The 12,031-nt window shown below is 44.5% G+C and overlaps 1 protein-coding gene across 1 annotated transcript in view; it reads left to right on the top strand.

Moving 5' to 3' along the window:
- Positions 1–12,031, top strand: part of LOC124143181 (thiopurine S-methyltransferase-like) — a 40,674-nt gene that overhangs the window by 2,077 nt on the left and 26,566 nt on the right. The window contains exons 2-8 of the mRNA XM_048400229.1: positions 1,412–1,559; positions 5,868–5,960; positions 7,312–7,441; positions 9,080–9,132; positions 9,794–9,868; positions 10,351–10,427; positions 11,081–11,125. Coding sequence (XP_048256186.1) covers positions 1,432–1,559; positions 5,868–5,960; positions 7,312–7,441; positions 9,080–9,132; positions 9,794–9,868; positions 10,351–10,427; positions 11,081–11,125 — 601 coding nt within the window. The 5' untranslated portion in view covers positions 1,412–1,431. The remainder of the gene's footprint in view (positions 1–1,411; positions 1,560–5,867; positions 5,961–7,311; positions 7,442–9,079; positions 9,133–9,793; positions 9,869–10,350; positions 10,428–11,080; positions 11,126–12,031) is intronic.

Genomic DNA, 12,031 nt, shown 5'->3' with positions numbered 1-12,031 from the left:
GTCGAATTTGTGTTTAAATTATTTTAAAAATTAAGCGGGGACAAATATTTCCGAAGTGGTTCAGTATTCAATCAACTCGCAAATGTACTTTTAAATATTTGAGTTAAACCTTCATTTTTATCTTTTTAACTCTAATGACTGAACGCTTATCACGGTGACTCAGAAGCAGTGCTATGTTTAGATGCCATCTGCTGTGCATGTCATGTTCCAGCGATATGCAGCAATACTTGACACTGATAGCCGATATGTTATTGTAAATATATATGTAAATTGTTATTGTTTTTGTTTGTCAGGGATGAAATCTCAAATCGAAATAAGAATTGCGATCTGATTAGAGTTCGCGTTTTCATCACAAGGGACACAACCCGTCTTCTACACCAGGTGGCACCACGATCGAGCTAAGAATAAGTAGGCTTGAAATGGCAAGATGTATATAACGACGAGGAAAGTCCGTCTTTTGGTAGATAGTGAGTGAGTGAGTTGGGTTTGACGCCGCTTTTAACAGTATTCCAGTTATATCACGGCGTGTCAGCTTAATGTGGGAGGAAAGCCCGAAGTGATGCAGGTCTAAGACGTGTACCACTTCGGTGAAACCCACGAGCACGGATATGGTGCTGACAAACCTAGAAACATAATCAAGGCGAACAGGGATTCGAACCCACAATCATAGGTTTCTGGCTTGCCCAAGGGACGCAAATGTGCACTGCGAATCGCGGCGCCTTAGACGACTGGGCCAGTTTCCCTCTGCCTTTGTGTGTGTGTGTGTGTGTGTGTGTGTGTGTGTGTGTGTGTGTGTGTGTGTGTGTGTGTGTGTGTGTGTGTGTGTGTGTGTGTGTGTGTGTGTGTGTGTGTGTGTGTGTGTGTGTGTGTGTGTGTGTCTGTGTCTGTGTGTCTGTGTCTGTGTCTGTGTGTGTGTTGAAGTAAATTTAGAGTAATAAAGAGCCATTTAATAAAAATGGATACTGAAGAATTGACTTCAATAATTTTACCCGTTCGTCAGCAGGCGTGACCTATTATTCTTTTTCGGATTGTGGCAACGTAAGCGCCAAAAAATGCTTCGTTAACGAATCAAATGCCACGGAATTACTAGTACTTGCAATTCATTCATATACCCGTTACCACCAAACATCAGTAAACACAGAATCTCTGAGTATATGTGTAGTCCCTAACTGCTGTCGACACAGTAAATCCATAGTGCTTCGGATAAAAACATATTGAAGGAATTAGTTTTGACAAAGCAACATTTCAAAAGAGCTTTGTCTAAACTGCAATATATATTGTGCAGAGTGTAGCTGGGTGTAACCATTTGGAAGAAGACATAAATGTATTTTGATTCACAACAAATGGTAGCAGCATACAAATGTCTTATGTAAGGTCATTACCGAGTTAACGAGTGTCACGTATATTACAGGGAACTATCAGGTTGTAACTATGCCGAAAAGGGAACGTGTTAAACCTGGCAAATGGCACGTGTCTGAAACTCCAGAGGGAAGGATTCAAGATTGGTTGACGGCATGGGACAAGGGCCATTGGGATTTCGTCTACCTGAAACCTAGCCCGTAAGTACACATAGGGTAGAGTAGGTCGGGGACTTGGACTTCACCTACACGGAGCCCGGCCAGTAGGTACACATAGGGTAGAGTAGGTCGGGCACTGGGACTTCACCTACACGGAGCCCGGCCAGTAGGTATACATAGGGTAGAGTAGGTCGGGCACTGGGACTTCACCTACACGGAGCCCGGCCAGTAGGTAAATATAGGGTAGAGTAGGTCAGGCACTGGGATTTCACCTACACGGAGCCCGGCCAGTAGGTATACATAGGGTAGAGTAGGTCGGGCACTGGGACTTCACCTACACGGAGCCCGGCCAGTAGGCATACATAGGGTAGAGTAGGTCGGGCACTGGGACTTCACCTACACGGAGCCCGGCCAGTAGGTATACATAGGGTAGAGTAGGTCGGGCACTGGGACTTCACCTACACGGAGCCCGGCCAGTAGGCATACATAGGGTAGAGTAGGTCGGGCACTGGGACTTCACCTACACGGAGCCCGGCCAGTAGGTATACATAGGGTAGAGTAGGTCGGGCACTGGGACTTCACCTACACGGAGCCCGGCCAGTAGGTATACATAGGGTAGAGTAGGTCGGGCACTGGGACTTCACCTACACGGAGCCAGTAGGTATACATGGGGTAGAGTAGGTCGGGCACTTGGACTTCACCTACACGGAGCCCGGCCAGTAGGTATACATAGGATAGAGTAGGTCGGGCACTGGGACTTCACCTACACGGAGCCCGGCCAGTAGGTATACATAGGATAGAGTAGGTCGGGCACTGGGACTGCACCTACACGGAGCCAATAGGTATACATAGGGTAGAGTAGGTCGGGCACTGGGACTTCACCTACACGGAGCCCGGCCAGTAGGTATACATAGGGTAGAGTAGGTCGGGCACTGGGATTTCACCTACACGGAGCCCGGCCAGTAGGCATACATAGGGTAGAGTAGGTCGGGCACTGGGACTTCACCTACACGGAGCCAATAGGTATACATAGGGTAGAGTAGGTCGGGCACTGGGACTTCACCTACACGGAGCCCGGCCAGTAGGTATACATAGGGTAGAGTAGGTCGGGCACTGGGACTTCACTTACACGGAGCCAATAGGTATACATAGGGTAGAGTAGGTCGGGCACTGGGACTTCACCTACACGGAGCCCGGCCAGTAGGTATACATAGGGTAGAGTAGGTCGGGCACTGGGACTTCACCTACACGGAGCCCGGCCAGTAGGTATACATAGGGTAGAGTAGGTCGGGCACTGGGACTTCACCTACACGGAGCCCGGCCAGTAGGTATACATAGGGTAGAGTAGGTCGGGCACTGGGACTTCACCTACACGGAGCCCGGCCAGTAGGCATACATAGGGTAGAGTAGGTCGGGCACTGGGACTTCACCTACACGGAGCCCGGCCAGTAGGTATACATAGGGTAGAGTAGGTCGGGCACTGGGACTTCACCTACACGGAGCCCGGCCAGTAGGTATACATAGGGTAGAGTAGGTCGGGCACTGGGACTTCACCTACACGGAGCCAGTAGGTATACATGGGGTAGAGTAGGTCGGGCACTTGGACTTCACCTACACGGAGCCCGGCCAGTAGGTATACATAGGATAGACTAGGTCGGGCACTGGGACTTCACCTACACGGAGCCCGGCCAGTAGGTATACATAGGATAGAGTAGGTCGGGCACTTGGACTTCACCTACACGGAGCCCGGCCAGTAGGTATACATAGGATAGAGTAGGTCGGGCACTGGGACTTCACCTACACGGAGCCAATAGGTATACATAGGGTAGAGTAGGTCGGGCACTGGGACTTCACCTACACGGAGCCAGTAGGTATACATAGGATAGAGTAGTTCGGGCACTGGGACTTCACCTACACAGAGCCGGCCAGTAGGTATACATAGGGTAGAGTAGGTCGAGCACTGGGACTTCACCTACACGGAGCCAGTAGGTATACATAGGGTAGAGTAGGTCGAGCACTGGGACTTCACCTACACGGAGCCAGTAGGTATACATAGGATAGAGTAGGTCGGGCACTGGGACTTCACCTACACGGAGCCCGGCCAGTAGGTATACATAGGGTAGAGTAGGTCAGGCACTGGGACTTCACCTACACGGAGCCCGGCCAGTAGGCATACATAGGGTAGAGTAGGTCGGGCACTGGGACTTCACCTACACGGAGCCCGGCCAGTAGGTATACATAGGGTAGAGTAGGTCGGGCACTGGGACTTCACCTACACGGAGCCCGGCCAGTAGGTACATATAGGATAGAGTAGGTCGGGCACTGGGACTTCACCTACACGGAGCCCGGCCAGTAGGTACACATAGGGTAGAGTAGGTCAGGCACTGGGACTTCACCTACACGGAGCCAGTAGGTATACATAGGATAGAGTAGGTCGGTGTACTGGGATTTCACCTACACGTGGCCAGTAGGTATACATAGGGTAGAGTAGGTCGGGCACTGGGACTTCACCTACACGGAGACTGTCCAGTACGTATACATAGGATAGAGTAGGTCGGGCACTCGGACTTCACCTACACGGAGCCCGGCGAGTAGGTATACATAGGTAAGAGTTGGTCGGGCACTGGGACTACACCTACACAGAGTCCGGCCAGTAGGTATACATAGGGAAGAGTAGGTCGGGCACTGGGACTTCACCTACACGGAGCCAGTAGGAATACATAGGGTAGAGTAGGTCGGGCACTGGGACTTCACCTACACAGAGTCCGGCCAGTAGGTACACATAGGGTAGAGTAGGTCGGGCACTGGGACTTCACCTACACGGAGCCAGTAGGTATACATAGGGTAGATTAGGTCGGGCACTGGGACTTCACCTACACGGAGCCCGGCCAGTAGGTATAGATAGGGTAGAGTAGGTCCGGCACTGGGACTTCACCTACACGGAGCCCGGCCAGTAGGTACATATAGGATAGAGTAGGTCGGGCACTGGGACTTCACCTACACGGAGCCCGGCCAGTAGGTATACATAGGGTAGAGTAGGTCAGGCACTGGGATTTCACCTACACGGAGCCAGTAGGTATACATAGGATAGAGTAGGTCGGTGTACTGGGATTTCACCTACACGTGGCCAGTAGGTATACATAGGGTAGAGTAGGTCGAGCACTGGGACTTCACCTACACGGAGCCAGTAGGTATACATAGGGTAGAGTAGGTCGGTGTACTGGGACTTCACCTACACGGAGCCAGTAGGTATACATAGGGTAGAGTAGGTCGGGCACTGGGACAACACCTACACGGAGCCCGGCCAGTAGGTATACATAGGGTAGAGTAGGTCAGGCACTGGGATTTCACCTACACGGAGCCAGTAGGTATACATAGGGTAGAGTAGGTCGGTGTACTGGGACTTCACCTACACGTGGCCAGTAGGTATACATAGGGTAGAGTAGGTCGGGCACTGGGACTTCACCTACACGTGGCCAGTAGGTATACATAGGGTAGAGTAGGTTGGGTACTGGGACTTCACCTACACGGAGCCTGACCAGTAGATATACATAGGGTAGAGTAGGTCAGGCACGGGGACTTCATTTATACGGAGCCTGACCAGTAGGTATACATAGGGTAGAGTAGGTCGGGCACAGGGACTTCACCTACACGGAGCCAGTATGTATACATAGGGTAGAGTAGGTCAGGCACTGGGACTTCATTTATACGGAGCCTGACCAATCTTAATTTGGGAAAGTTTTAACTTAAATTACAAACTTATATCTGTTAACACATATAGTATGCGGATGATCATGAATTTCAAAAGCCACAACGACCCGTGAAGATCCGGGTTAGGATAGGTTTTCAGCAATCCATGCTTGCGTAGAAGGTGACTATGCTCGTGGTAAGAGGCGGTGGTCAGGCCCGCTGACTTGGTTGATGCAAGTCATTGTATCTCAATTGCGTGGATTGATGATCATGATGTAAATCACTAGATTGCTTGGTCCAGACTCGATCATTTACAGACCGCCGTCATACAGTTGGAATATTTGAGTGCGGCGTTACATAACAAACAACAACAACAACAACAAAAGGCATTACAGTGTCGATGTTGATAATCTTATTCTTTGAATACACAACGCCATTCAGAAAGTGGTCAAATGTAACAAATGTTATATTTGGGATAACACTTTCTTAGTAAAGTACAGATTCTCGTACTTTTTGGGGTTGAGTCCCGTCCGGGATTCGAACCCACACTTGCCAGAGTGAGGCACCTAATCGCCAGCACACAAAGTCAGCTATCTAACCCATTCAGCCACCGAGGCTTCCACAACTGGTTAACTGTTAAATTTTATTCTTTTTATGCAGGAATCTGGTGAAATACTTTGATAAAGTTACTGAGGGACGGAAAGGTCTGAAAATACTCGTGCCCCACTGTGCCACGACCTATGACCTCATCTGGTGAGTGTTTCTACAGGACATAGCGCCAACTTAACACAAAGCTACAGCACGGTACAAGCATACACCACAGGCGTTATGAAAAACATTGCGACTTGAACAATGATTCTTATTCCTGGAAATGTCAGATATGACAAAAACACTCACAGTTCGGTCATGGTTGTACTCTATGTTCATGTTAATCCCAGTCTCCATTGTTTGTATGTTCCGGCAATGAACAGACTGTCTATCTGGAATCTCTGAACAACGTTGACGTTCTAAACCCTAAACCTGCATCAACATATCATACAATAATAACTGTCAGTTGAGGACCCGTGAAGATCCGGGGTAGAATAGGTCTTCAGCAACCCATGCTTGCCATAAAAGGCGACTATGCTTGTCGTAAGGGCGACTGACGGGATCGGGTGGTCAGGCTCGTTGATTTGGTTGATGCATGTCATCGATCCCAATTGCGTGGATCGATGCTAATATCAATGACTGGATTGTCTGGTCCAAACTCGATGATTTACAAACCGCCTTCATATAGCTTGAATATTGCTGAGTGCAGCGTTTAACAAACAAACAAACAAATCCTTTCGTTGAATCATACTTTTCTGCAGGTGTTTTAGGGTGAGTGAGTGAGTATGGTTTTACGCCGCTTTTAGCAATATTCCAGCAATATCACGGCTGGGGATACCAGAAATGGGATTCACACGTTTTAGAAAATAAATAAGACATCTATAATATTTATTAGTTGAATTCCCTCAAGTAATGCCAATGAAACAATTCAAGAGAGTTCACGTGCGCCTATATTCGATGTGCAGATTTGCCCCCATTAGTCAAGGATCCGGTGATCGTGGGTTCGAATCCCATATTCTTACTTATTACGAGATATGGTTTGTTTGCAAGGAGAAATGTCCTCTATGATTTACTATACTCGTACTCATACGACCTGTTCACTTTGGGTTTAATCACACATTAAGCTAACACAATCACGCTGAACAAAACTGAGACACTCTTTAAAAAGGAGTCTAACTATACTCATACACCAAAGGATCATAGCGTCAGTACTTTGATTACCAACACTTCAATATTTATTTCATTTTAAAGTAAACTATTTCCGTAGATACTAGTAACTTAGTCATCACCAAATTAATTAATTGTTAGCCATGATCGTCGCTTCTTTTTAACAGAGTGATGGTTTTACGATGAGGTTAGTGGGTTCACCTGCGCCCGTTTGTACAAAGACCGATGAAGATCCGATCGCTGACGTTTTTGTCTTTGTGTTTAGGTTATGTGAACAGGGTACACCAGAGTAAATAACATTACAATTAGATAAACTCTCTGATATCGATGACGTTTTTGACGTGTTTAGGTTATGTGAGCAAGGGCACAGTGTGGTTGGCACTGATCTGGCCGAGAGCGCCGCACAGCGGATCTTCAAACAGTACAAGAAGAAACCAGTTATTGAAGACGTCCCGAGTATCGCCGGAAAACTTTACAAGGTAATGGCACCAATCAGAAGAAAAATGAGACACACTTCCTATTTGTTTCCAATTTCTAAATTTTAAAGAAATATTTCCGTCGTGCCCATGCCAGGTGTCACGGATCTCTGCTTCAATGAACAGGGGTGTCAGTAAACAGGAATAAAGTAATAATGAGAACGTGGTAATAGGTTCACAGGTATATTATTAACAACTAATTGTACCAAAAGATGACAATAAGAAGATGAAATAAGCCCAATCTGCGCTGACGAAGACCTCTGATTAATTAAATCAGAACAAATACACAAGCGGCTTAGGATAAATAACGGGGAATAAAAATATGTGGCCTTGACTGTAAAATAGACGAGAACGCCTGAATATCAAACTAGTCTAATCGACTAAAGATTAAGCCATTTGGCTGAGCAAGGAAATACTAAAATTCCCAATTAGCTAGACTATCACAGAAAGGTTTGTTATCCACGGATTACCGGAAGAACTGAGTATTGGAAACCCTAGTTACTTAGGAACTAGACAATCACGGGAAGGATTGTTATCCATGGATTACTGGAAGAACTGAGTATTGGAAACCGTAGTTACTAAGTAGCTAAATACAACGAGAGTGGTAAAGACACAAGATCTGACAAAGTTTAGATATATACTGCGCGCGGACCTCAGAGGAGGGAATCCCTCATGTACAGCCGGGTAATTATAACAGTATGGGCCGCCCACATGTGTTTTTAATCATGGTGAAAACACGCATAGCAAACTTACTTCTATATACTGAAGTTAGTTATAGAATTGACACTGAATATAAGCTGTCCAACGGTTTCATTACAGATTTACCACAAGCCATATACAATTATTATTGAGGAGGCAAAAATAATCATAAATAATTGAGAAATATTTGAGTGTACATAAAAATTACTCTAATTTTGCAAATCATGGTTACAAAAATTGTCAATACATGACTAAGGTAGCGAACATTTAGGAGATAACAAACATCAGGTCCATACATGGTATGAGTGTGCCATTAAATTTTCAAGAGCAGGAAATAGTCGGGTCACTAATGACACTGTATGTCTAACTGCAATGACACTGTATGTCTTACTGCAATGACACTGTACAACGACGACCGCCGGACTTTGGCGAGCGGCGTTGGAAATAACGGTGCGGTCACTAGACCGTGACAAAGGTAAATTATATGACCCGGTGACATTAGGCAAATTGTGAAACAAGTTTTCTTTATAAGGCTGTCAATTGCAATTCGCCCCAAACGTGTTTTATTAAGGATAGTCACCGAGTCAAACTAAAAGGCTAATAGACCTAAAGTAACACGTGATCTGAACACCTCACAATGGAATTATATATCTGCACACGCCGACTGTGCGATATTTTGAAATATAACGCAAAATAAACAATATTTTTCAGTAAACACAGTACTGTGTATTTGTTACCTATGCCCAGGCTGTTTATGCAATGATCGCTCGATGGCTGCGTTTACCACAATACAGGCACTGGTCATTGGCCGAGAATGTGCTGACCCGTATGTGGACATGTTATGTATATATGCAAAACGTCTATTTTATAATCACTAGGTCGCTTTGACGTTTAAAAAATAATGAAAGGTTCAGTTTATCAAATGCAATGTATTTGTTACAGAATGACACTGGTACCTTCAAATTTTACGTGGGCAATTTCTTTCTGTTTAACGAGTGAGTATAACGATATACTGTTATTATGATATAACCCAAGGGGGAATATGATTTACGCCGCTTTTAGCAATATATCAGTTATATCACGGCTTTACCCACAAGGCCACACGTCCCCACGTTGTGAGGAGAAAGTTTGTGTGCACGTACCTGTGTGCGTGCGTACATGCGTCCGTGCATGGGTATACTTGATCATCTACAGGAACGACTAGCTCATCTGCGGGAAATATGGATGTAGTTTAAAACAGTTAGGTTATCTCCAGTCCACCAGGACATTTTAATAGTTGAAACAAGGTCTTTACCAATATTCCTAAGTTTAGGATGTGACTTTTAAATCAGGATTGCAACAGTGGCAAATAAAACAGACTAATATGTTATTCTTTAAGCTAAAGGTAATGTTAAGAAAAAGTGAGTTCGGGTTTGCGATAAATAAGCTGACATTTCTTTCTTCTCACAATTATGTGCTTATTATCTCTTCATATTGTCATACTCCCACTCTGGTTGAGACAAGTTGGAAAATAAAAACACCCCGTGCAGTCAGCAGCTCCAGAGACAAACGTTATAACTGCAATTTCAGACACGAACATAGTCTTCAGATAGAAATATTTACATGCATTTAGAGATAAATAGGCATGTTATAACATACAGCAGTTTCTGTTTCAAGGGATTTGGAAGGAACGTTCGACTTCATCTGGGACTCGAAGGCCATGTGCGCTGTTGATGTTCGAGACAGACCCGAGTATGTATGCAATGTACTCGTTTGTTTCAGTTGAATAAGAAAATGGTTTGTGTGGCCCAATTACTTTATTATTCTCTGCCCAGAGAAAGTTTGCTAAACTGGTGCCTTTTGCAGCTCAACACTTTTTTATATTATAACTTTCGGCATTTCCAAGGCAAGAAGTTGGTTCAAACATATATATATATGACGATTCCGAGTGATACAGGGCTCCTTGCTTGCCCTAAGATGCAACAAGGATGGATATTTGGGATGGTTGCTTCTTACTGTGATTATTTCTGTGATTATTTCATTATTTATGATAATAAGTGCAAATAATTATGTCGTTGTAAGTTGAGAACATTTTGTAATTTTAAAGAAACACGTGTGTTTGTTATTTTCATACTTAAAGTGTTCCGCTTGAGTTTATGTTATTGACAATACAAGCGTAGATATGCTGTGCGCTGTGCTGCACGTCTTAGTGACTGATGTCTTTGTACTCCCAGCTACTTGAAAGTCATCCGACGGGTGATGGGACCAAAGGGTACGATGATGCTGGAGTTTCCTAAGAACATTTTTCCAGGTAGTTTGGTTATAAGTCTTTCGATGAGTTATAACACCGATATATATCCATCCACGTCATTTTTAATTCCAATACTAAAATGGAACAATCTGGTCAAAGACGCCGTTCCAACCCGGGCCTAGATTTTCGAAACGATCGTAGCCCTAAAATTATCGGAAAGTTATCGTAAGCAAATCGTAGGCTATCGTAGCATATTTTCGAAACTATCGTAGCCTTAAGATATCTTATTTTTGAACGTAAGTTGTTAAGATTTATCTTAGCTAAGATCGTTTCGAAAATCTAGGCCCTGATCTTAAGGGAATGCATATTTGTGTGTGTGTGTGGGGGGGGGGGGGGGGGGGGGGGGGGGGGTTCAACGCCACACTCAATATTCCAGCTATATGACGGTCCACTCATCCGGGTTACAATGACATACATCCAGAGAATCTGAGCACCCGATCCCTCTAGACAAGCATGGGTTGGTGATGACCAGTTCTAACACGAATCTCCACGGAGTTAAACCAAGGGACGGAGCAAAGAACAAATGCATAAGATCGAATCAGTGTGACTGATCATTTATATTCTATCGTTTGTGCTCGAATGTCCTAGATACACAAGACCGGTCCAAGAAGGGCTGTATGTGAGTGGGTAAACCTAGGCTTGGTTTATTTCAGGTGCACCCTATCATTTCACTGAGGAACAGTTGAAAGATATTTACGGTAACACTATATCTATAAAGGTCATTTGAGAAGCTGATCTCAGTCAAAATGTGCTTAGTCATGTTTAAGAATGTGTATAAATCCTTAACGGAAAAGACATTTGGTGTATTCTATCTAAACACGTTTAGTGTCTTTACACATGAAAAGAGCTATCGTCTCTACCTAACCACCTATAACCACACAACATCCCCATAATCTAAACATGTTAAGAATTTAAACACGTTTAAAAATCTTAAGAATTTAAACACATTTAAACATCTTTAGAATATTGATATGTTTAATTTTTGTTTTGACCTAATTATTTCAACATTTTGTGACAAGGAATGTGTTAAGGTATGGGTTACGGATCTAAACACATTTTACAGTGTAGTATCAACGAAGACCGTGTTCGTGTTGACTTAGGACTTCATTCTCTTTGTTCTTTGTGCGACGTTTCTGTGCAGGTGCGAGTACATTTGTCAAGTACCTGTTTCCAAACGTCACTCCGAAAGAATAAAGAAGTTGAAATCAATGTCAGCTCAATCTTCATCAGCAGTGACTATAATTACAATAATGTTTGAAGCGCGTCCTTCTTAGATTTCATACCAACATTAGACAGAGTATGTTTTTATGCCGCTTTTAGCAATCATCCAGCCATATCACGGCGCGGGGAACCAAGACTAGATATGAGATACAGTCCAAATACCTCTCACCTCAAAAATAAAAACTCTATCGGTTTGTCCCTTAGTTCCATGGACCAGAGCCTGTAGTTCAGAACTGTGCTGTAAAACCTTTGGTACGAATTTTGTTTTCTTTCGTGGGCGCTGAGGCGAGAGGGCGAGTTTGATATCATAATGAAATTCTTATATCCTCCCAATCAACTACTTATTTTTATGAAATTGAGATCTTAAATTAACCTCATGACAA

The sequence above is a fragment of the Haliotis rufescens genome, unplaced genomic scaffold, assembly GCF_023055435.1.
Source record: "Haliotis rufescens isolate VD_foot unplaced genomic scaffold, xgHalRufe1.0.p SCAF_2, whole genome shotgun sequence".
Taxonomy (NCBI): Eukaryota; Metazoa; Mollusca; class Gastropoda; order Lepetellida; family Haliotidae; genus Haliotis; species Haliotis rufescens.
Note: the sequence above shows the minus strand (reverse complement) of the source record. Positions and strands in the feature narration are given on the sequence as shown.